This window comes from Ambystoma mexicanum, chromosome 13 (genome assembly GCF_040938575.1).
Source record: "Ambystoma mexicanum isolate Mex_15411 chromosome 13, UKY_AmexF1_1, whole genome shotgun sequence".
Lineage (NCBI taxonomy): Eukaryota > Metazoa > Chordata > Amphibia > Caudata > Ambystomatidae > Ambystoma > Ambystoma mexicanum.
Window position 1 is genome coordinate 753,741,128 of NC_090938.1, and position 24,472 is coordinate 753,765,599.

Sequence of the window (24,472 nt, forward strand, 5' to 3'; positions counted from 1 at the left end):
TTCTCTCCGAATAGTTGTTGTGGGTTACCGTCTTGCCCTTTTTTGTCTCTGTTTCTCATTGGGACCTTTTCCCCGTTGCTGCTTTGGTATACCTCATGAGGTAAGTAATGGGACGAGGAAGAGTGGACGTGGAGGTAATGCTCTGATTACTCAACCGTAATCTTCATTACGCCTAGTCCTACTCATCCTCGTCACAGTACAAATGTTCCTTTGTATGCAGAAGGAAACAGAGTTGGGGCTTTGATTGATAGTGTAAGAAGGAGGCGTGGTATGCCGGTTGCCTACGGGAGCCATCTTGAAAGAAATTAGCGATTGGAAAGGTCTAGAAAGTCTATCGGAAGGCCTAACAGAAGCAACATTAAGCTTGCTCCTATTCACAAAGAGGGAACATCCCAGGGGCATCCGAACTCGCCTTTCAAATTCATTCAAATTTGCCCCGTTGAAGTTCCCTGAGATGCTATTATTCCAACGACCAAAGAATAGTGCCCTTAGAGAGGCGTAGCATGCAGTAGTTAGAGGCAAAGGATGAATATACCAGCCCAACCCTTTTTCCCCCGTGTTGTGGCAAATGCAAACATATCCAGCAATTAGTTCTGTTCAAAATCGCATGGGTCGCATTCATGATTAACAAAAGAGTATTGTTGTGATAACTCTGTCTGTGTTGGGGATCCCTAGAAGATAGAGTGTGCAGATGCACGAAAGAAGAAGACATAGTGGGAACACTCTCAGTGAGTATCAAAGTTTCAAGTGGACGCACCCCTTCAATATACCAAAACCCAAGAGCAATTACTACTGTCAGACCAGTTAACATAATTACAAGAAAACAGTACGTCCTCACAGACCATGAATTTTTCTGTCCAATGTCTTTGTTAGCCACACAATCGATTGGTTGCTCTGTACGAGTAGAGATAGCGACAAGCATTGTTCCCCGAAGCTTGTTCCGGGAAGTTTCTGCAACAGACTCCTTAAGTTCGTTTGTTGGTGATCTCCTGACCACGTGATTTATCTTGATTGAAGATAGCTTTTCCGGTCCCGGCCACTTACTTTTGTTTCAGCAAGAGTGGCAAAGGACTAGCTCAACAGTTGTTTCCTGTGGGCACAGCCGTGCTGTGCTGTAAGTCTAGTGCCGTGGATGCCGATCGTACATTAAGACTCCAGGCACTGAGTGATCTGCGAACAGTGTGTTGTTGCTTCCCGATGCAAGTGGAAGGCAACTCAAGTGTATCGAGCTGCTCTTTCAAAGCCCTACTATAAATGCTCGGACTCTCCGTGTACCCTTGTGGTGCACAGGTAAATGTAAACGAGCGTCCCCCTAAGGTGAACGTGAACAAATAACTACTATCCACTTGTATGGGAATGCTAAAGAAGGAATTTTAAAGATCCACCACACTAAAATGAGTAGCAGAAACTGGGATCATTGTTAATATCGTAGTTACATCAGGCAAAATTGGGAATTGTGGAGCAACAATCTTATTGATAGCGTGCAATCGATAATGAAATGAAAAGGAATCACATTATCCCCTTTCTTATACACTGGTAAAATCAGGCTATTGCACAAACTTCCTGCAATTTCTTCAATTACCCCACAATGTACAAAGTCGGAGACTATACTCTTCAAAGCTTGCTCACCATCAACTGAAATCTTATATTGTGGAATTTGTGGCAACTGGTTTCAAAACAATTTTAACAGGCTCAATTTGCAAAATACCAACATCATTGTCGTCAACCACCCATAAACATGCCGGAACTTCACTAAATTCTGGCAGCAAAGGTCTAGTCAAAATCTGTGAGGCAGAAGATTGCTGGGGTGAAATCGTCAAACGCACTCCATCTGAAGAACAATGAATTACAGCATTTAATTCCTTCAACAGATTCAACCCCATCAAATTCTCTCCACCGTTCGTTGTCAGAAGAAACACACAGTGATCTGTGAATGGGCCCAGTGAAATCGATACCGGCCGTGAAAACCGGACTAACCACTGGTGTGCCAGAAAACCCTACAGAAACGTTATTCTGCCCTGACAGTGGGATGTCTGGAACCCGCGAATGATCAATGGAACACTTCCTATGCTTCCTATTCCCCACCGTCATCTCAACGTAGGGACTTTTCTGATTAACGGGAATAGGCGTCGGTTACAGACCTGCTTCGGGCTGTCCTAACGAAACAGTATATCGTCGAAGGCAAGATCTTCAGAAAGATAGGCAGTTGAAGGATTATCAAAAATATTTCTGCTATCTATACTAGGTTGCTGATTGTCTTGTGAGAATGACTGTGAATTTTGAGCAAACTGGCTTCTACCAGGACCCCCTACCCCAGGACGGCCTCTGGATCATCTACCCATGACACCATATGTGTTATTCGACCTTTGCTGAAGGATCAGGCATTGTGCTCTTCAATGACCCTCTTGTCTGCAATAAATACATTGGTTTGTGTGTACAGGACCCAACGGAGCATTACCTTGTGGAACAAATTGACCTTGAAACTGTGTACTCCCACCTCTAGGTGCTCTGACCATCTTTTGCAATAATGCTTTGGTTTTTAAATCTCCCCTTTTCTTTTCAATCCTTTCTTTTTCATTATTGACTCTATTTATGTAATACTGGTCCATATGCAATACTTCGGACTGTGATTTAGCTTGCCAAGCACTCTCGGAAGTCATAATTTGTGAGAGGATATCAGGCAACAATCCACACACAAACCTATCCACAAACAATCTTTTCCCTGACTCGGTGCTTAAATCCTGTCTGCTAAAATCTGAGAATACTTGTTTGAACCGATTAAAGAATTCAGTAGCACCTTCAGATTTTCCTTGGGTACAAGCAGTGAGTTTGTCCCAAACAATCCTTCTCTCGGGAACCAACGTTTTTAATTTTGTTACTATTCTGACTGGCAAGGTCAGTATCACTTGCGGTGGTCTCTCACCAGCTTTCCTTTCTCCGTCTATCCTTACAAAGTTAACCCACGTGTCACCTAACCCTGCTGGATCATCTATAGTCATAATCTGTTTCCATAAATCAGCAGGTAGGATCACGGGAAACAACAAATCTATATCACCCAAAGTGAAAACTGACGAATGCAGGACAGATTCTATTTCTTTGTAAAACCCTTTTGGATTTTTCCTAATGTCTGGAATTGACTGTCTAATAGTATTCACTTCCTGTCTGGAGAACGGAACGTGAACAAATTGCGATAGATAGTGAGCTTCAATAGTGACGGCTGATGTACCTGCTGCGACATTAGCTGGAATCTCAACTTTAGGAACAAATGTCGGAGGAACCTCTCTCATTGGCAACTGAGAAGTAGGCAAATCTGAACGTTTACTAAGCAACAGAGCCAAACCGAGCACTAAAGTGGTGGAAACAGTATCAGGTGCAAAAGCTCTTTCATAAATATTGAATAATTCTGCGGGACAACAAATCTTTTTCTTTATACACTCATCCTGCAGGTATTCTACCATTACCTGTAACACTTTCCCCTTCATTTCTGGAGTATACTGACTATACGTATCATATACTTCTATGGGAAATATCGACATATCTGAAATCCATCTAAGTGCATCCCTCGTGCAAATTTGCGTCTCTTTACTCGTTGACTTACAAGGAGGAAGGAACCGTTTCTGCACGTAAAAAGCATGCAAACTATGACCATCTATTTCATCGTTCTGTAACCATTCTAACTCCCTTCTTAACTCAAAAACCGTCTCGACATGCTCATATACTTTTTCTGCAGTATCTCTTCAACAGGCTAAAATGTTCAAATCCCTCAACCCCTGTGGGACATCCGTGTCCGCCAAATTGTTCCGCATTACAGCCAAGTATATCCCCATCCCCTCAATAAAGACATTCTGTTCGGGAATACTTTCTAGATTAAGGAGTGTACCTAAGACAATAGATTTTTCACCTTTCTCTATGCATTGCTTAGCCCATCCATTCAAATCACTCCTCTTATCTTTAGAAACTGTGCTCCGAGTCACAACCTTTGATTCAGCACTTGCCCCTCCAACAGCTACAAGTGGAGCAGAACCGCTTGAGAAAGACAGAGTAGGCAAATCCTGTACAACAGGTAGTGGAGATACTACAGCTGGCAACAAAGACGGAATTACTGGAACAGTAACAGTCGGTAAAGGTGGAGGTACAAGCAGAGGAACAACAACAGGAAGAGGAGCAATAACTGGCGGCAGAGGAGCACCAGGAAGAACAGGAATTTCTACAGGAAGAGAAGTGACAGCGGGAAGAGGTAAGACAGTAGGAATAGGTACATAAGGAGGTGGTGCAGTGGCACCAGGCCTATATTCATTTAAAAGTTTATCAATTAGCTCATCTGAGGCATGAAAATCTTTAAACGGATATATTTTCTGAATACAAAGTTGAAAATCCCTATCCATGTTTCTAACAGACTCTGACCATTTTTGTTGATCATACAATAATGCCTTTTCTGAATTTGACATATGACGACGTGCATGCTTCTCTTTACTCTTTTGCTGCATAGCTTCTTTTTTCCAATTTTGAATTACATCAAATGCCGCAGGTCTAGCTTTTTTCTTTAACAATATGGACTCTAAATACTCTATTCAGGCAATCTCAAAACTACCATTGACTGGCCACTGAAATTTGGAAGCATATCTAGTTTGTCTGTGCCAAATATCGTTGAATACTATACTACCAATGCCGTACTTCCAGTACATAGTACATGCCGGCGACCCCTCCTGTGGCGCCAGTCGGCCCAATTCCAAAGATTGTCTGTCTCTGTGGAATAATCCCCTGAAACAGGCAGACAATTTCCCAGGCATGTCAGATTACTGGTGTTACCTGGCATCGTTTGTGCTCATGAGTACAAATCTGCAACCAAATATCAGAATACTTAGGAATCGGAGCACAACTCACCTGATTCAAAGGACTAGGGGGTCCGATCGGATTACAAAGGACCCTCTTGGTTGGTGATTTCGGCAAAACTGCCCGCCTCGATATATGGACCCTCGTCAAGATGCCATCTCGGACCGCATGCTCACTGTCGAGGGATCGGATTGTGCAGTACTGTTGAGGTGTTGCGTCTCATCCAAAAGGGGCCCCCTTTTTCTCACCGTCCAATCCCGGTCTGATAGCCGTGTCTACTTTTCAATGAGGTGGCATCAATCTTGAGGGTCCCTATTCAGGCACCATCTCAAAGAACAAAGAAATATCGAGGCTGAGTACCACAAATGAAATACACCAATCACGGGCTGAAAAGATACAAGTATCTTTTATTACTGTACAGTTTACAAAGCAAAACAGATAGCTATCTGGCTCCCAACACCTCGCAGTGTGTACCAGCTGACACAGAGAGGAGAGAGAGAGTGCTGGACATCCAAACAGTAGCATTTTTATACATTTCCTAAAATATTGTTCAGCCTCTCTTCACGTTAATAATTTGTGGTCTAGAGTTTGTGCCTAGTTCACATACAGATTTTACAATATTATGCAAAGGATTACATAAGTTTGTACTTCCATGAAGACACAATAGTGGTGTATGTTCTCGGATCCCGCTGTAAGCCTTATTTCAAGAGTTTCTACAATGTAGTTCAGCTAAAGCATATGCTCGAGGTTTGTCCTTCATTGTCCCAATGTTTATACAAGGATGAGGCTTGTGAGCGCAGACAACACTTGAATGACAGTTCATATGAAGCACAAGGTCTCTTTGCTCAGTTTAAACAGTCGGTTCTCGGACAACCCAAACATTAACAGAACTCAAAGGTCGTAAGCCTTGGCTGCAAGTCGAAAACACAGCCCACCATTTTAGAACGTAGAATACGAGTTGAAATCCAAATGGCGGATGAATCTTAAAATGGCGGTGAAGTTAACCCAAAAATCAGAACTTTGCAACGCGTGTTTCCGTGTAGCGCGAATGGGCTTGGGCCAATATAAATAATAAGGAGGCACTATATAATTACAGTTTAACACTTTGTTCTCCTTTCAACTTTTTGGCAAAAACTAGATATGTATCACAACTTCATAATTTTACTAGCAACTGCCATACTAAACATATTTTCTGTTTTAGCTGATCATGGAGCATTAGATAAGCCAACCACCAAATCGGTACGATGTAGCATGGCCATGTGGCACATGTCTGCCATTGCCATAAAAAGCACAACAGTTATGAATATGTAAGTTATTAAGCATATCCTTGATTTCATTTTCCACCCGTTCACCAACTCTCAGATTTGGAACATGTTCAGATCAGTCAGAAACCTAGTATAACAGGCCATTACAGTTCCCAGAGTCAAAAGTAGATGCATTTTATATCCCCAAAATTGAGTAGAAATTACATAAAAAATGGTACAAAAATTAAATCAATCCGCCTTACGATGTCTGAGAAAAAGTACTAAATGATAATAGTCCTTTTCACTTAATTGTGAATCTTTATGTGGTAGTTTGCTCTTTGAAGTTGCAGCCCCCATTTTCAGACATATTAGCCGCGCTCGAGCCAAGGGCGAATTTCATTGAAGTCCCTGCTTTCCCAGCCAGCAGGTCTGGGAAACATTGAATTTTGACACCTTTAGCAGCACATTTTTATTGTGGATGGTCATTAGATGGGAGATGTGACATCCAGGCTGGAAGTGGGAGTTTTCCTTTTTGAAGTTTTGCCCACAGCCAGAAACAGGATCTCCCTTGAGCTGACAGTTTCCATGAAGACAAAGTGGCTCTTCAAATGTCACTGGAGTTTTGTAGGTGAAACATAATATACATTGCTTTTGTCAACCCACACATCATGTTTTGTTTTCCTGACATTTTTCTGTGAGCAGCATTTTTTTTTCCACTTTTGTTTTTTTTAAAGCCGTTTTTATTTGCACACAATGTGCAGGCCGTTTTTGTTTTCAATGTTTAAAAATCCTGTTTTCCATTTGACAAGGATCTTTGATTCCTTCTTCTTTTGTAAATTAAAATGCTGCTTGTCCATAGGTAATGACAGGTAGGCCCCTTTCCCCATGGCTCTTTAATTTTACTTGAAAAACAAAAACAAAATCCAGGCCTTTTTTGTTTCAGTGTTTAAATTCTTGCTATTCATGTGAAAGGGAGTTCTGTTTTGGGCCTTTAAATGCACCCCACAGTGCCACCCAGCAAAAGAAGAAACTGAAAGGGATCCTGGACAAGGTGACCCCCCCTGCCAGCCCCCCGAGTGAAGACCAAGAGGCAGCCATAGGGCCACCGTCGATGGTTTTATGGTCAGGGGCATCGCCTGGTACACTATCCCATCCCTGGTGCCGGCAAACACAAATACATAGGAAACCCCGGATCTGACACCTCAGTGGTGTGAACCATGTACCGGCTGCCCTAGAGGACTCACCCGCCACCCACCAGGTAATCTCCAAGACTATATGGTATATGAGTGAGATAGAACGGATGAATCACTTGCCATCTGGCATAGCATGACGGTATATGCTTACCCCATGCCTTAGTTCGTTTGTATTCTATTTTTGGAGCAGTGTTACATCCTCACATAAGGGGTAGGCATCATTCACATTGCAGTATTAATAATTACCCGCTGTGCATTCACATGCAGGCAGACGGGATGAGCATCAACCTCCCCAACCCTGCCGCCAGTGTGCGCGTGCTCCATCCTCATCCCCACCAAAAACCAACCTATCACAGAATGAGGTTGGGAGACGAATGAAGCATGCATTACACTTCTACCACTCACCCTTTAGTGATGTGGGGCTCTCACTACCCACTACTATACTTCTACCCCTCTCTCCTCAGTGCTAAGGGGCTCCCCCAGGGAACTCCACCACCGCCGTCTCTCACTGAAAGCTCAGGAATGGAGATACCCAGGCGCTCCACATGTTCTACATCTGAATAAAAACCTCTACCACGTGTGGAGCCAGGGGCCCATGCACTGGAGCAACCTCCCATCCACCCACCCAGTCTTGCCAGCAGCCTACTCTCCTACGGAGAAAGCCTGAAACATCTTTTCTTTTCATAAGTCTCCCTGCCTCTACCCTGGCCACTCTGACTTCTAATTTGATCCCTGGCCCTCCGAGAAATGTCATTTCATAAGAGTGCACCTCTACTGACTAACACACTCACTCACTTTCTCTCTCATCTACTCACTCGCCTATACACTCACTCACCCATTGACCTCCTGGCTGAAACTAAACTGAAACTGGACTGGTTACCTGGCCACCCTCTGACCTCGGGCCTATGTCCCCTGCCCCTCCAGTTTCACACCTTCACTGCCTTCCTGGCAACCCCCTCATTTGGGGACTGTTTTCTGTTTCCCTACAGTCGCACTACCAGCACTTACACCTGTTGTCTGCACTTACCCTTGCACTTGCCACCTGCTGGCTGTACTTGTACTTATTATTTATTCTTTTATCCCTTGTACTGCACTGTCCCCTTCCCCCCGCACTTTCCCCATTCCTTCTTCCCATGCACTTGCGCGATCTGAATGACACCTGGCCTAGTAGGATCGTTGTCTGTCTTCCCTCTGTTCCCCTTCCCTTGCCTCGTCGTGCCTTGAAATACTTGTGTATAGGCGCGTTATAAATGCCATATCATATCATATCATTCACTCACTACTCATCCACTAAGTCCCCAACCCACTCACTCAATAACTCACTCTCTCGCCAACCTACCTACTGTCTCATCAACACACACTCAGTCATTCAAAAACTTGCACAATCGCCCACTCAACTCACTTGCCAACTCACTCGCTCATCCAGTCACTAAACACCCCAGTCACTCCCCAACCACTTACTCACCCACTCACTCGCCAGCACACACAGCAATGCATTCACCCACCAAATCACATTCCTGTATGCACTCATCAACTGCACAACTCATCCAACAAACCACTCACTCTCCTACTCACTCACTTACCCATTCACTCAGTCACTCACTCACCCATTCACTCACCAACAGTCACTCACCAAACCACTAAGTCAGTCATGTATCAACTCTCTCTCTCGCTCATCAAACTTCTCACTCACCAACTCACTCACTCACTCATCCACTCACCTACTCGCTCACTCATTCAATCAATCATTCACATTACATCCTACTCACTCACAACTCACACTCACTCATTCAAACACTAACCCAATCACTCACACACATTCAGTTACCCACCCACTCACACATCCACTCATTCACCACCTCACACATCCACTCACTCACCAATGCATTCATTCACCAACTGAAACGCCCACTGAATCACTCACCAAAATACTTGCATGCATAGTCTCCAATTCAATCACTGAATCACATTCTCACCAACCCACTCACTCACATATTCAATCACCCACTCACTCACTCACTCACTCACTCACTCACTCACTCTATTAACAGCCCACTCACTCACTTCCCCACTAACTCACTTATACAACAACCCACTCCGCCAGCCTCTCAGTCACTCAATCCCTAATTCCGCCACCCACTTAACCTTCAAACCCCTGTACTCTACCAGCCTCTCTTTGTGTAGCTGCGGGTCTGCGTCACATGACACACATGCACCCACACTCCATGCAACAGAAGTGAGAATAAACAACATTGTGGTGGGAGCAGGGAAGCCAAGGCTGAAAAAGCCACAGGCGGGCTATTGTAGTTATTTCACAAGCACTTCCGCTGCCCTTGCAAAGGACACTGCTTATGCAGACACTGCCACGGCGTGTCACTGAGCACAGCGAGTGTGTACAGCAAGGATGGTAATCAATGCTTTTTTTTTTTTGTAGCCAGCAAAAGCAAGCAGGAGCTGAAGAGGGACTCAATGGAGGTGAGAGCTTCTCTCTGGCATCTCTGCACTGCTCAGCCACTGTGGGCAAGGGGGTGCGGGGGTCTACCTATGCTCTGCTATTTCCATTTCACATCTGCCCCATTAGATCTTGTCATTGCCGAGTTTTACTTACTTGTGTGTGTGAGAGAGAGAGGGAAAGCGAGATATCATATTATATGATAGGTTATTTATAACACGATTAAACCCAGAGGTTTCTAAGGGTGGACCCAGGGATCGAACCTGTGTTGCTTCCTGTAATCTTGCTTCCAAGGGGAGCACATTCCCCCTAAGCTATCCTCCTGAGACTCCTTCGCTTTTTCACACACTCATCCTTCCTGCTCCAGCCACACCCATTCTAACGCATCCCTCTCTACATCACCCCACCTTGCATGCTGTACCCCAACCCTCTCTACATCACCCTCATACCGATAAACCCAACCACGCTCACACACGCCGACCATTCTCACACCTGCCCATTGTCTCTCACCCTATCTCACCCCTGTTCTCTCCCACTTTAGCTTGCCTCTGCCCTGCCACCACTGAAATCACCATGCTTACTTTAAACGTGCCACACGTGTCTGGAAGATATTGTTTGGGGACACTTAGCCTTACTAATAGACATAGTAAAAAGACCTGGGCACACAGCAGTGAAGAGAAGTCTTTCTACTATGTCCATAACCAATGTTAACTTGCAGACACGTTTGGAATGTAGGGGTAATCATAGCCCAAGTATTTACTACATTCTTACCTATACATGTAAAATGCAATAAGCAACTGTAAACGCCCAAACCATTTGCTTTGGCAAAGCTTGAATACATAGCATTCTTGTCCTGTAAGCTCCTATGTGTTTTCACTGTTCCACTGTTTAGAGTTAGCATATTGATGTTCCCAGTTAGATTGTGGAATGTTACATCTTGGCTTTATTTTTAATTTGTATTTTCCCAATTGCTCCTCTCACATGTATTGTTTACACAATAATCATCAAGTTGAGTCCACCATCCGGAGGATAGCTCAAGGGCAATGTGCTTGCCTTGGAAGCAAAACGACACAGAGCAGCACAGGTTCGATCCCCGGGTCCGTGCTTAGAAACCTCTGGGTATTAAGCGCGTTATAAATAACCTATCATATCACCATGGTTCACCCCCCTCCCTTGCCACATTGCTACTTATCCTCCTGCTGCATGTGTTGGCATTTTCTGCCGCTGACTCCCTTCTTAGTTTTAGCTGTTGGGTGGTGCCAAAGTGCCACATATAAGCCGAAACTATTGCATTAAAGTACAGCTAGCGAGAAATCATTACCATGCTTTGCACTCAAAGTGCCTGCCAGTGTTTTTTCAAAGCAGGGTTATGGATTCCTTGGAACTGTAAATGCGTTATGGGTAATACAAATGTCTTCACCGGGTCTGCCTTTAGGCACTCGATTCATAAGCCCTGTGCTTGCCCTTCACTGAAGTCCTGTTAAAACAAGCTTTGACAAAGCCAACAGTTTTAGCTTGTATGTAAGCATTATGCATTTGCCAGACACTAGTATTAGACGCCCAGGTATTTGCATCATTTTGCAGTTGCTACCTGCGATGGCCTGTTAATACCACCATAGCAGTGCCTGGCAGTGCCTCTCCCATGCCTACATGAAAGCCCAAACTGTTGGCATTGCCAATGCTTGTTTATGCTTGCAGGGGTGAACTTAGCCTCTGTCCTACTTTTTCTTCGTGTTTTCAGAGGACACGACTGTGACCCCGGCCCTCAACCCCACCCCCCGCCCTTGTCTTATTTTTCTTCTTTGCAATGGACCCCCAACCCCACCCGCTGACCTTGCTTCTGCCCCTTCTCTTCTTCTTCTTGTTTGCGGCAGCCATTCCTGTACCCCCATCCTTGCCGCTGCCCCCTACTCTTCTCCTTTTTTCTCCGCCCCCACAATGCCTTTTTCTTCTTAGTTGCAGGGGGCATCCCTGCCCCAGCCCCTCAATGCCTTTCTCTTATTTACAACACAAAAAAACACAATTCCCATTTTTACTCCTGTACAGCAGTGGTATTCAAGCTTTTTAATGCTAAGCCCCCCGCCTCCCTCGAGAAAAAATGTAGTTTCCGAGCCCCACCTTGAGAAAATTTGTCGTTGCTGCACCCCCACACCCCGATGCCATAACCTGGGCATTTGTCCATCTTTGTACCATCACACTTGCTCATTCTCTTTGCCCCTTTCCTTTCCCACCCAGTAAGGTGCAGAATGAGACATGCTTCTTTTGGGCATAAAAAGGCAGCAGATTTATTTTCACAACATAATAAATTCAAAACACTGCACACAATTTTGTGAAAATTAGTTCCGAAGGTGCGGCGACTGCTCTGTATCCAAAACCTGCTTCCCCCTTTTCCCAACAAAGTCCACAGTAGGCACAACTCCCCCATTAATGTGTACGCTGAAAGCGACGTCATTTGAACAATGTAACAGATGGCAGTGATTGTATGTTTGGTAAAGGTAATCCCCACTCGCAAAATAGGTCTTCCATAAGGGAAGGGCTTCACACTGCGGCACTGCACACCCGGTGGCCAAAAGGCCATGCGTTTATAGCGGTGTATACTCACAGCGCCTTTGCAATGATATCAGCGCTATGCTTCCAGAATCTTCTCAGTAGATATACACCGTGCAATGCATGGAATCGGGGCAGCTGGTTTCACTTATCGCACTGTCTAAACGAGGGGGTACCAGGCAGCGGCACCCATCACAAGGCCAACGCTGCATTTCAAAATGTATTTCTAAACAATGCCTAGCCTATTAAATGGTCTGTTAGACCCCGAGGGATCAGGCTCTGAGGGGTCAGGCTCTAAGGGGTTAGGCTCTGAGGGGCCAGGCTCTGAGGGGTCAGGCTCTGAGGGGTCAGGCTCTGAGGAGTCAGGCTCTGAAGTGTCAGGCTCTGAGGGGTCAGGCTCTGAGGGGTCAGGCTATGAGGGGTCAGGCTATGAGGGGTCAGGCTATGAGGGGTCAGGCTATGAGGGGTTAGGCTCTGAGGGGTTAGGCTCTGAGGGGTTAGGCTCTGAGGGGTTAGGCTCTAAGGGCTCAGGCTCTGAGGGGTTAGACTCTGAGGAGTTAGGCACTGAGGGGTCAGGCTCTGAGGGGTCAGGCTCTGAAGGGTCAGGCTCTGAGGGGTTAGGCTCTGAGGGGTTAGGCTATGAGGGGTCAGGCTCTGAGGGGTCAGGCTATGAGGGGTAAGACTCTGAGGAGTTAGGCACTGAGGGGTCAGGCTCTGAAGGGTCAGGCTCTGAGGGGTTAGGCTCTGAGGGGTTAGGCTATGAGGGGTCAGGCTATGAGGGGTCAGGCTCTGAGGGGTCAGGCTCTGAGGGGTCAGGCTATGAGGGGTTAGACTCTGAGGGGTTAGACTCTGAGGAGTTAGGCACTGAGGGGTCAGGCTCTGAGGGGTTAGGCTCTAAGGGCTCAGGCTCTGAGTGGTTAGGCTCTGAGGTTTCTGCAATTTTCCTCACAGTTTTAAAATCACACAAAAAGCAGATTTTGATACTTTTCATTGGAGTGACGGGAAATGTTACGCAGACAAGAAGCAGCGGATTCACTCTGGAAGTCCCATAGAAATCGTCATCAGGCAGCACTGCTCTACCCTATTAAAAGGTCAGCCTGTGACCTGTCCTATATAGGTCAGGCTGTGGTCTGCTGTGTGTTGGTAGGGCTGTGCCCTGCCCTGTATTGTTAGGGCTGTGGCCTGTGCTGTATAGGAAGCTGTGGTAATGTGGAGGGGGTCTTAGGCTGGTGATGCTGTGGCCTGTGGCAGCAGGAGCTAAGTGGGCAGACAGAGTGCCTGTGTGTTTACAGGAGGTGTGATAGGTGTGTGTGCTTTACTAACCTGAATGATTAGAAGAGGCAGCCCTGTGAAAGGTGTGTGTGCTTTAATCGCCTGCATGTTTAGAGGAGGCAGCACTGTGATAGGTGTGTGTGCTTTACTCACCTGCACGATTAGAGGAGGCAGAGGTGTGATAAGTGTGTCTGTTTTGCACGATTAGAAGAGGATGAAGCGGAGTCTTAGGCGAGTGAGCTTTGACTCGTCTGCGTGTTTAGAGGAGGCAGCACTGTGATAGGTGTGTGTGCTTTACTCACCTGCACGATTAGAGGAGGCAGAGGTGTGATAAGTGTGTCTGTTTTGCACGATTAGAAGAGGATGAAGCGGAGTCTTAGGCGAGTGGGCTTTGACTCGTCTGCGTGTTTAGAGGAGGCAGCACTGTGATAGGTGTGTGCTTTACTCACCTGCACGATTAGAGGAGGCAGAGGTGTGATAAGTGTGTCTGTTTTGCACGATTAGAAGAGGATGAAGCGGAGTCTTAGGTGAGTGGGCTTTGACTCGTCTGCGTGTTTAGAGGAGGCAGCACTGTGATAGGTGTGTGTGCTTTACTCACCTGCTTGGTTAGTGGAGGCAGTGTTGTTATAGGTGTGTGTACTTTTACTCACTTGCATGGTTAGAAACGGCAGCAGTGTGATAGGTGTGTGTACCATACTCAGTTGTGCGATTAGAAGAGGCAGCAGTGTGATGGGTGTGTGTGCTTTACTCACCTTAATGATTAGAAGAACAGTGCTGTGATAGTGTGTGTGCTTTGCTCACCTCCATGTTTAGAGGAGGTAGCCGTGTGATAGGTGTGTGTTCTTTACTCACCTGCCTGATTAGAGGATGAAGCTGAGATAGGGATCTGTGTGCTTTACTCGCCTACACCACCAAACATGGGAAAGTCCTACATTGGCTGGCCTTTCAGGAGCGCATTCATTGCAAAACCTGTCCCATTGTTCAGGGCTGCCTCTGCGGCTGCGCCTCTTCCTATCTCAAATCTGCAATGACGCCCTACACACCAGGAAGACGCATTCCTTCTTCCGATCTGGCCCTGGTCTCATGTCCAACATTTAAAAAGGAAAGGGGCCTTGATCATTCTTTCCCAGTCCGCGCCGCCCAGCTGTGGAATTCTCTTCCTCGGGACCTGAGACAGGAGAACACCCTGTCCAGTTTCAGGTAAACACTCAAGGCCACACTCTTCCAGTAGTAGACTTAGAAACTCTATGATCACCCCTTACTCTGTACTGCCTATTTTTTGTCGTCCTCCTGTGCATGTGCACCCTGATGCCTTCTGGCTCCCAGCGCGTTACAAATACATTAAATAAATAAATAAATACGTGTTTAGTGGAGGCAGCACTGTGATAGGTGTGTGTGTTTTACTCACCTGCATGTTTACAGGTGGCAGTGTGATAGGTGTGTGGGCTTTATTTGTCTGCATGTTTAGAGGAGGCAGCACCCTGATAGATGTGTGTGCTTTTCACTCCTGCATGTTTAGAGGAGGAAGCGCTGTGATAGCTGTGTGTGCTTTACTGACCTACATGATTAGAGGAGGCAGCAGTGTGATAGGTGCAGTGGCGTAACAGGGGCCCCCGCAACCCCCGCAGTGCGGGGGTCCCCGCGAGCACATGTCCTGGGAGGGGGCCCAAAAAAGTTTCGTTTTGAATTCACTCTGCATTAATGAAGAAATTATTTCTGCAACAGAAATAATTTCTTTATGAAGGCAGAGTGACTACAAAAAGAAACTTTCTTTTTGGAAGCTGAGGGCTCCCCCCAACCCATGACATGGAAGACCCTAGGCTGGAGGGCTCCATGTCACGAGGTAGGGGGGCACTATGACTTAAAAAATAAATAGTTTATTTTTGAAGTCACTCTGCCTTCATAAAGAAATTATTTCTGTTATGGTTCGGTCCTTAACTGAATAATTTCTTAATGAAGTTAGAGTGACTGGTAATCTTACCGGCACCGTTGTTTCCGGCTCGGCATATTACAGGTCTACCTGCTGGGGCCGCTGTGCCCGACAGGTCTGACCCTGCCGGGCACATCAGCCACGGTAGGCAGACCCGTCACGGAAGCATCGGCACCGTTAACAATGGTGCCGGTGCTTCCGTGTCCCCAAACCCTGGGACTCCACAGGAATGGGGATTACCGAAATTACCTGCACCTGACTTCCCGGCCGCTGGACTTGGAAGAGCCCGGTGGCACCGGGAAGTCAGGCGCCTGTAATTTTTTACGGGTCTGGCGGCAACCCGCTGGTAGCACCGGCACGGTTACCGCCAGACCTGTAATGACCCCAGATTTCTTTTTGAAGTAATGGGGCTCCCCTCAACCCCATGACGTGTGCGTGTGTGAGTGTATGGTGAAAGGGTGCCAACTTAAATGTATAGGCGGCTGCCTGTGTGAGTGTATGGTGAAAGGGTGCACACAAATGTATGGGTCGCTGGGTGTGCGTGTACGGTGAAAGGGTGCACACTTAAATGTATGGATGGCTGCCTGGGTGTGCCTGTATGGTGAAAGAATGCACACTTAAATGTATGGATGGCTAGGTGTGTATACGGTGAATGGTGTGTGTGCTTGTGTACAGGGGCACAACAAAACCTACATTTCGGGGGACTAACCCTTTAAATGTTGGGAGAGGCGCTAACTTCACGGGTGATAGGGAGGGGCAGACTTATTTGTGTTGGGGCATCTAACTTCTTTGAGCGTTTTATTGAGACTATCATAGTGCAGCTTCAATGTTACAAGCAGTTAACTCTCTCCTTTAAGTCTCCTATTCTGTCTCTACCCTTCCAATCACTCCCCTGGCATGCAAGTATTAGACCTACATGGCGATTTCAATTGCCTAAAAAATGTGACATTTGAATGCAGGTACTGGCAGTGAAATGCTTTACCTTGGTAATTACTGGGCCCTTATTAACAGCAAAACCCAGGTGCCGTTTAACATCTGTGTCCTGTCCTGTCCGGCAACTGCTCTCAAGGTCAGCCAGGTCGAGTCAACATAGCCCAAAATGTCAGGGGGGGGTGCTGAAGCCCAGTCAACTCAATGGTGTTGCGCCACTACTTTTGTTTAATGCCTTGATTACCCCTAGCCCTATTCTTCCTCGTCCCAGTACTTATGTATGAGGCAGTACTTGTGTACTCTGCCTCATAAACAAGTACTGGGATGAGGTAGAGGTACATGGAGGTAATGCCTGACGTAGCTACCTGTAATCATCATTACTCCTAGTTCCACTCTTCCTCAACCCAGTTCTTACCTATGAGGCAAGGAGCCTCATACGTAAGCTCTGGGACAAGGAAGAGGGATGTGGAGGTAATACTTGGTCAAGGAGCTGATTTTGGAGGTTGGGGTAGGGGGTGGGAGGGAGAGGGGATGTGTGGGGAGGGGGGTGGGATTGTGCGATAAATCATAATGATTGTCTATGTCCAGGCTAAGCAGGCATGATATGTTGTATAAGTGGCTAGAGAGGCATTTTGGTGCAGCCAGTCTAGTCATTCCTCAGTTTGGTATGACTTTCTTTTAACTGGGAATTTCTGATAAAGCAGTCCTGCTAAGTGTAATTACCTGGCTAGATTGGCATTGGGTGCTGCCAGTCTAGCCATTTCCTACTGCAGCATTGTATATTTTTCTGGGTATCTGTGATAAAATGATATGATAAAAGTGATTTATAACGCGCCTGTACACAAATGTTTCTATGAGCAACAAGACAAGGGAGGGAAGATAGAGGGAGGACAAGACAAACGATCTCACTAGGCCTTGTGTCATTGTGAGAACGAGAGATGCAAGAGGAAAGGGAGGGAGGAAGTGCAAGGGAGAAGCGAGGGGAACACAGGCCTGCAATGCTCTGAGTAAGTGCAGCCAGGGCAGCGCGACTATGGGTAGTGCAAGGCGAACAAGGGGCTGCAGGGTTACAGTTACAGCCCCTAAGTGCATGGTAGGCACAGACAGTGCAAGGGTGATCGATCAAGAAAGAGCCTGGACTCAGAGAGACTCTGAGGGTATCCAAGCAACCGGTTGGTACAGCAGACAGGTAGGTCAGCAGGGGAGGGAGAGAGAGAAAGTTTTGAGCTGCTTCCGAAACTTCAGATGGTCCGGCACAAGTTTGAAGGGGCAGGGAGGCCATTCCAGAGGGAGGCACCTGCAGAGGCAAGATCTACCCCCCACTCTCTGCCTGATGAAGCATCTAACCCTGAGAGAGTTGGAGGTAGCTGAGCGGAGGGCTCGAAAAGCAAGGTATTTTGGAAGAGAGCATTGGATGTAGTGCGGGCCCCGGCCACAGAAAGCCTTGTGGACAATCCAAAGGGTCTTGAACTTGATCCGTGCAGCCACCGGGAGCCAGTGGAGAGAATTCAGGGCTGGAGAGATATGATCCCTGGGCTCGAGGCCATGGATAAGTCTTGCAGTCCTGTTCTGGATGAGTTGCAGATGACAGAGAGTAGAGGAAGGCAGAATGAGAAAGAGGCTGTTGCAATAGTCCAGCCTAGAGAGAACCAGGGCTCTGGAGACAGTGAGCTTCTGGTGGAAAGTGAGAAAGGGAAGAGTCCCTTTGAGGAGGAGCAGCTGTTAGTGGAACTTCTTGGTGACATCCAAGATGTGAGGAGAGAAAGACAGAGTGACATAGAAGATGACACCAAGGTTTTGTGCCTCGCAGGAAGGTGAAGGAAGAGGGCCCAAGGCGAACGGCCAGAGTGAGAGAGGGAAAGCCAGTGCCATGGTCCCAATGAGAAGGATCTCCGTCTTACTGGCATTAAGGCAGAGATCATTGGAAGCGCACCAATCCTGAATCGCAGATAGACAGTCAGGAATGAGTGAAAGGGGAGAGGAGCCTGAAGGAAAGCCGAGTCATCAGCATAACACTGAAAGTTAGAGGAGAAGGTAGAGATCAGGTGGGCCAAAGGGGCCAAGTAGAGGTTGAAAAACCAGGGTGAGAGTATAGAGCCCCTGGGAATGCCACAGGTAGAGAGAGGGAGAAGAGACCAGGTTGGACCTGGGGGCTGGGGGAGGGTGGTCCTAGAGGAAGGAGGTCAGTCACTCCAGGGCCTGATCCGTGATGCCCAGGTTCTCACGGAGTCGATAGATCAGGATGGCGTTGTTGACTGTGTCGAAAGCAGAGGACAGAAGGAATGCTGGAATCAAGGTTAGAGAGGAGATCTTCATGGGTGTTCAGGAGAGCCGTTTCCGTGCCTCTGGCAGCTCTGAAGCCAGACTGATGGTCATGGAGACAACCAACAGATTCAGTGTGGAGAGTAAGCTGGGAGATGGCAAGCTTTTCCAAGAGTTTGGCCAAGAAAGGTGTGATGGAGATTGGACAATAGTTTGCCGGGCAGGTAGGATCTGCAGCCGGCTTCTTGAGGAGTGGGTGCACAAGGGAGTGCCTAAGTGGAGAGGGGAACGTTCCAGTGGCTAAAGAGTGATTACAAAAATGTTATTACGTGTCTACACTGGTCTACATTGTGCAGCCAGTTGGACATGTTTTCATTGTGGCATGGCATTTTTAATAGCAAAGCATTCATGTTCCTGTGCACTGTTAGTGACTTACATGTATTGGATTGGTGTTACCCTACAAAAGAATTGCAAACACTGTGGCTTTGTAGCCAATTTTTCTCAGAAAGTGTACTGTATATTGCATCAAAATGCATATTTAGATCTTTCTCCTAGAGCAGTGTGCGGCATAACCCTTCAGCATCACGTTCGTGTATATTGCGCAAGCGTGACAATCTAGACCGGCCGAGAGGGTGTCGCGCCCCGTGATTTGTTGCCGAGTTGGGGGGGCCCCATAAGCATGGCTCGCAGGGGGGCCCCCACATTTTGTGTTACGCCACTGGATAGGTGTGCATGCTTTCCTCACCTGCATTATTAGGGGAGGCAACAGTGTGATACGTCTGTGTGCTTTGCTCGACTGCATGATTAGTGGAGGCAACGGTGTGATAGGTGTATGAGCTTTCCTCACCTGCATGTTTATGGGAGGCAGTGCTGTGAAAGGTATTTTCTGCTTTACTCACCTGCATTATTCGAGGGGGCAGCAGTGTAATAGGTGTGTGTGCTTTATCAACCGATGAGATTAGAGGAGGCAGCGGTCTGATAGGTGCGTATGCTTTACTCACCTGCGTGATTAGATGAGGCAGTGGTGTGATAGGTGGGTGTGCTTTACTTAACTGCATGTTTGCAAGATGCAGCGCTGTGATAGGTGTATATGCTTAACTCGTCTGAATGTTTAGAGGAGGCAGCACTGTGATAGATGTGTGTGCGTTTCACTCATGCATGTTTACAGGAGGAAGCGCTGTGATAGCCATGTGTGCTTTACTCACCTGCATTATTGGAGGCGGCAGCAGTGTGATAGGTTTGCATGCTTTCCTCACCTGCATTATCAGAGAAGCAGCAGTGTGATGGGTTTCTGTGCTTTACTCGACTGCATGTTTAGTGGAGGAAGCGCTGTGATAGGTGTGTGTGCTTTACTCACCTGCATGATTAGAGGAGGCAGTGCTGTGATAGGTGTGTGTGCTTTACTCACCTGCATGATTAGTGGAGGCAGTGCTGTGATAGGTGTGTGTGCTTTACTCACCTGCATAATTAGAGGAGGAAGCGCTGTGATAGGTGTATGTGCTTTACTCGTCTGCAGGTTTAGAGTAGGCAGCGCTGTGATAGATGTGTGTGCGTTGCAGTCCTGCATGTTTAGAGGAAGCAGGGATGTGATAGGTGAGTGTTCGTTACTCGCATGTATAATACCACTGAGTTCTGCGTTCTTAGTGGGGGGAGGGGGTTAGTGCCATTGCCTTGCAGCAGCAGGACTAAGCTTTACACTTTAAGGGGAGAGGGCACCAGCGCTATGGGGCAGCACCGAGTTGTGTGATCTTGTTCCTGTCCTGACTACTTGCTCTGATCTGTGACTCTCTCTCCAAATGCCCAGATGTACTGAAACACCTTCTCTCTAATGTTGCTGTCCCTCGGATGTTGCTGAAAGGTTCAAGTGCTGTTCCTTGTGCTGTCTCTCTCCGCTGAAAGGTTCTGCCCACTGTCTCTCCGGAGTGCTGCTGCTTCCTGTTGGTGCTGTCTCTCTCCGCTGAAAGGTTCTGCTCACCGTCTCTCCGGAGTGCTGCTGCTTCCTGTTGGTGCCGTCTCTCTCCGCTGAAAGGTTCTGCTCACCGTCTCTTCGGAGTGCTGCTGCTTCCTGTTGGTGCTGTCTCTCTCTGCTGAAAGGTTCTGCTCACCGCCTCGGCGGAGTGCTGCTGCTTCCTGTTGGTGCTCTCTCTCTCCGCTGAAAGGTTCTGCTCACCGTCTCGCCGGAGTGCTGCTGCTTGCGGTTGGTGCTCTCTCTCCACTGGAAGGTTCTGCTCAACGTCTCTCCGGAGTGCTGCTGCGTCCTGTTGGTGCTGTCTCTCTCCGCTGGAAGGTTCTGCTCAACGTCTCTCCGGAGTGTTTCTCCTTCCTGTTGGTGCTCACTTTCTCCGCTGGAAGGTTCTGCTTACCGGCTCTCCGGAGTGCCGCTGCTTCCTGATGATGCTGTCTCTCTCCGCTGGAAGGTTCTGCTCACTGTCTTTCGAGTACCACTGCTTCCTGTTGGTGCTGTCTCTCTCCGCTGGAAGGTTCTGCTTACCGTCTCTCCAGAGTGCCGCTGCTTCCTGTTGGTGCTGTCTCTCTCCGCTGGAAGGTTCTGCTCACCGTCTCTCTGGAGTGTTTCTGCTTCCTGTTGGTGCTGTCTCTCTCCGCTGGAAGGTTCTGCTTACCATCTCTCCGGAGTGCCACTGCTTCCTGTTGGTGCTGTCTCTCTCCGCTGGAAGGTTCTGCTCACCCTCTCTCCGGAGTGTTTCTGGTTCCTGTGGGTGCTGTCTCTCTCCGCTGGAAGGTTCTGCTCACCGTCTCTCCAGAGTGCTGCTGCTTCCTGTTGGTGCTGTCTCTCTCCGCTGGAAGGTTCTGCTCACCGTCTCTCCAGAGTGTTTCTGCTCCCTGTTGGTGCTCTCTTTCTCAGCTGGAAGGTTCTGCTTACCGTCTCTCCAGAGTGACGCTGCTTCCTGTTGGTGCTGTCTCTCTCCGGTGGAAGGTTCTGCTTATCGTCTCTCCAGAGTGCCGCTGCTTCCTGTTGGTGCTGTCTCTCTCTGCTGGAAGGTTCTGCTCACCCTCTCTCCGGAGTGTTTCTGCTTCCTGTTGGTGCTGTCTCTCTCCGGTGGAAGGTTCTGCTTACCGTCTCTCCGGAGTTCCGCTGCTTCCTGTTGGTGCTGTGTCTCTCTGCTGGAAGGTTCTGCTCACTGTCTCTCCGGAGTGTTTCTGCTTCCTGTTGGTGCTCTCTCTCTCTGCTGAAAGTTTCTGCTCACCATCTCCCGGAGTGCTGCTGCATTCTGTTGGTGCTGTCTCTCTCTGCTGGAAGGTTCTGCTCACCGTCTCTCCGGAGTGTTTCTGCTTCCTGTTGGTGCTGTCTCTCTCTGCTGGAAGGTTCTGCTTACCATCTCTCCGGAGTGCCACTGCTTCCTGTTGGTGCTGTCTCTCTCCGCTGGAAGGTTCTGCTCACCCTCTCTCCGGAGTGTTTCTGCTTCCTGGTGGTGCTGTCTCTCTCCACTGGAAGGTTCTGCTTACCGTCTCTCCAGAGTGCTGCTGCTTCCTGTTGGTGCTGTCTCTCTCCGCTGGAAGGTTCTGCTCAACGTCTTTCGGAGTGCCGCTGCTTCCTGTTGGTGCTGTCTCTCTCCGCTGGAAGGTTCTGCTCACCGTCTCTCCGGAGTGCTGCTGCATCCTGTTGGTGCGGTCTCTCTCTGGTGGAAGTTTCTGCTCAACGTCTCTCTGGAGTGCTGCTGCTTCCTGTTGGTGCTCTCTCTCTCCGCTGGAAGGTTCTGCTCACCGTCTCTCCAGAGTGTTTCTGCTCCCTGTTGGTGCTCTCTTTCTCAGCTGGAAGGTTCTGCTTACCGTCTCTCCAGAGTGACGCTGCTTCCTGTTGGTGCTGTCTCTCTCCGCTGAAAGGTTCTGCTCACCCTCTCTCCGGAGTGTTTCTGCTTCCTGTTGGTGCTCTCTCTCTCCGCTGGAAGGTTCTGCTTACCGTCTCTCCGGAGTTCCGCTGCTTCCTGTTGGTGCTGTGTCTCTCTGCTGGAAGATTCTGCTCACCGTCTCTCTGGAGTGCTGCTGTTTCCTGTTGGTGCTGTCTCTCTCCGCTAGAAGGTTCTGCTCAACGTCTCTCCGGAGTGCCGCTGCTTCCTGTTGGTGCTGTCTCTCTCCTCTGGAAGGTTCTGCTCACCCTCTCTCCGGAGTGTTTCTGCTTCCTGTTGGTGCTCTCTCTCTCCGCTGGAAGGTTCTGCTTACCGTCTCTCCGGAGTTCCGCTGCTTCCTGTTGGTGCTGTGTCTCTCTGCTGGAAGATTCTGCTCACCGTCTCTCTGGAGTGCTGCTGTTTCCTGTTGGTGCTGTCTCTCTCCGCTAGAAGGTTCTGCTCAACGTCTCTCCGGAGTGCCGCTGCTTCCTGTTGGTGCTGTCTCTCTCCGCTGGAAGATTCTGCTCATCGTCTCTCCGGAGTGCTGAGTGCTGCTGCTTCCTGTTGGTGTTGTCTGCTTCTTGTTAGTGGTGCGTCTTGGCTTTGCTATCTTGTGGCACACGTGTGAACTGCTTTTTGGCAGACATCCTAGGATGGATGGATGGATGGATGGATGGATGGATGGATGGATGGATGGATGGATGGATGGATGGATATTTGGGTGGACGAGTGGGTAGATGGATGGATGGGTGGACATAGAAATGGGGATGGGTGGGTGGACAGAGAAATGTGGGTGGATGGGTGGGTGGAGAGAGAAATGTGGCTGGATGCGTGGGTGGGTGGACAGAGAAATGTGGGTGGGTGGACAGAGAAATGTGGGTGGATGGGTGGGTGGACAGAGAAATGTGGTGAATGACGGGACAGAGAAATGTGGCTGGATGCGTATGTGGGTGGACAGAGAAATGTGGTGGATGACTGAACAGAGAAATGTGGCTGGATGAGTGTGTGGGTGGACAGAGAAATGTGGGTGGATGGGTGGGTGGACAGAGAAATGTGGTGGATGACTGGACAGAGAAATGTGGCTGGATGCGTGTGTGGGTGGACAGAGAAATGTGGGTGGATGGGTGGACAGAGAAATGTGGTGGATGACTGAACAGAGAAATGTGGCTGGATGCGTGTGTGGGTGGACAGAGAAATGTGGTGGATGACTGGACAGAGAAATGTGGCTGGATGCGTGTGTGGGTGGACAGAGAAATGTGGTGGATGACTGGACAGAGAAAAGTGGGTGGATTGATGGGTGGACATAGAAATGTGGGTGGATGGGTAGACATGGGAACATATAGGTAAATATGCTACTATGAGTCGTATTGAGTATATTGCATATGTAGACATGCTAATCACTCATACTATTGTGAACTTTTGCAATCTCAATCTACTCATACTAGGCGGCAGTTTCACTCGCTTTCTGGCCTTCTTTCTCCCCACTCTCCTGATTATTTACTTACCTCCATTCTAACTGCCTCTGATTTTTCTTCACCTTTTCAAAGGTGGGCACTCTTCGAGTGGCCGTCGTCCCTTCCTCTACTGTCTGCTTTTCTTTCCCAATCTCCTTGTCTGCCTCAGATATCTCATCTCTAATTCTGAGACTTCTTCCTTACTTGCTCGTGCCCATCCTACTGTTTCTCCCTCTGACCCGATTCCTTCTTTTCTTATTCCTAAGGTCTATCCCTTGCAGGTTTCCTATCTTCCTGCTCTCTTTAGTATTTCTCTTCTTACTTCAATCTTTCCTTTCTCATTTAAACACACTTCCATTCTTCCCATTCCAAATAAATCTTCCCTTGACCCCTCTTTTCCCGCTAATTTCCCAATCATTTCTCTTCTTCCCTATCTCTCTAAGCTTCTCGAGTATCCTGTCTATTCCCAGGTTTCTACTTTTGTTACTGAAAACTCTATTCTTCCTTGTT

The 24,472-nt window shown here is 47.9% G+C and overlaps 1 protein-coding gene and 1 long non-coding RNA gene across 3 annotated transcripts in view; one reads left to right on the top strand and one right to left on the bottom strand.

Annotated features, from left to right (window-relative positions):
- LOC138521907 (natural cytotoxicity triggering receptor 3-like) overlaps nucleotides 1–24,472 on the top strand; it is a 110,760-nt gene that overhangs the window by 79,224 nt on the left and 7,064 nt on the right. Inside the window, exon 4 of one of the 2 annotated variants that reach the window (XM_069635067.1) lies at nucleotides 9,705–9,745. The exons of the other annotated variant lie outside the window; for it this stretch is intronic. Coding sequence (XP_069491168.1) covers nucleotides 9,705–9,745 — 41 coding nt within the window. The remainder of the gene's footprint in view (nucleotides 1–9,704; nucleotides 9,746–24,472) is intronic. 2 annotated transcript variants of the gene reach the window in all.
- LOC138521908 (uncharacterized) overlaps nucleotides 1–24,472 on the bottom strand; it is a 62,936-nt gene that overhangs the window by 21,025 nt on the left and 17,439 nt on the right. The window lies entirely within an intron of this gene.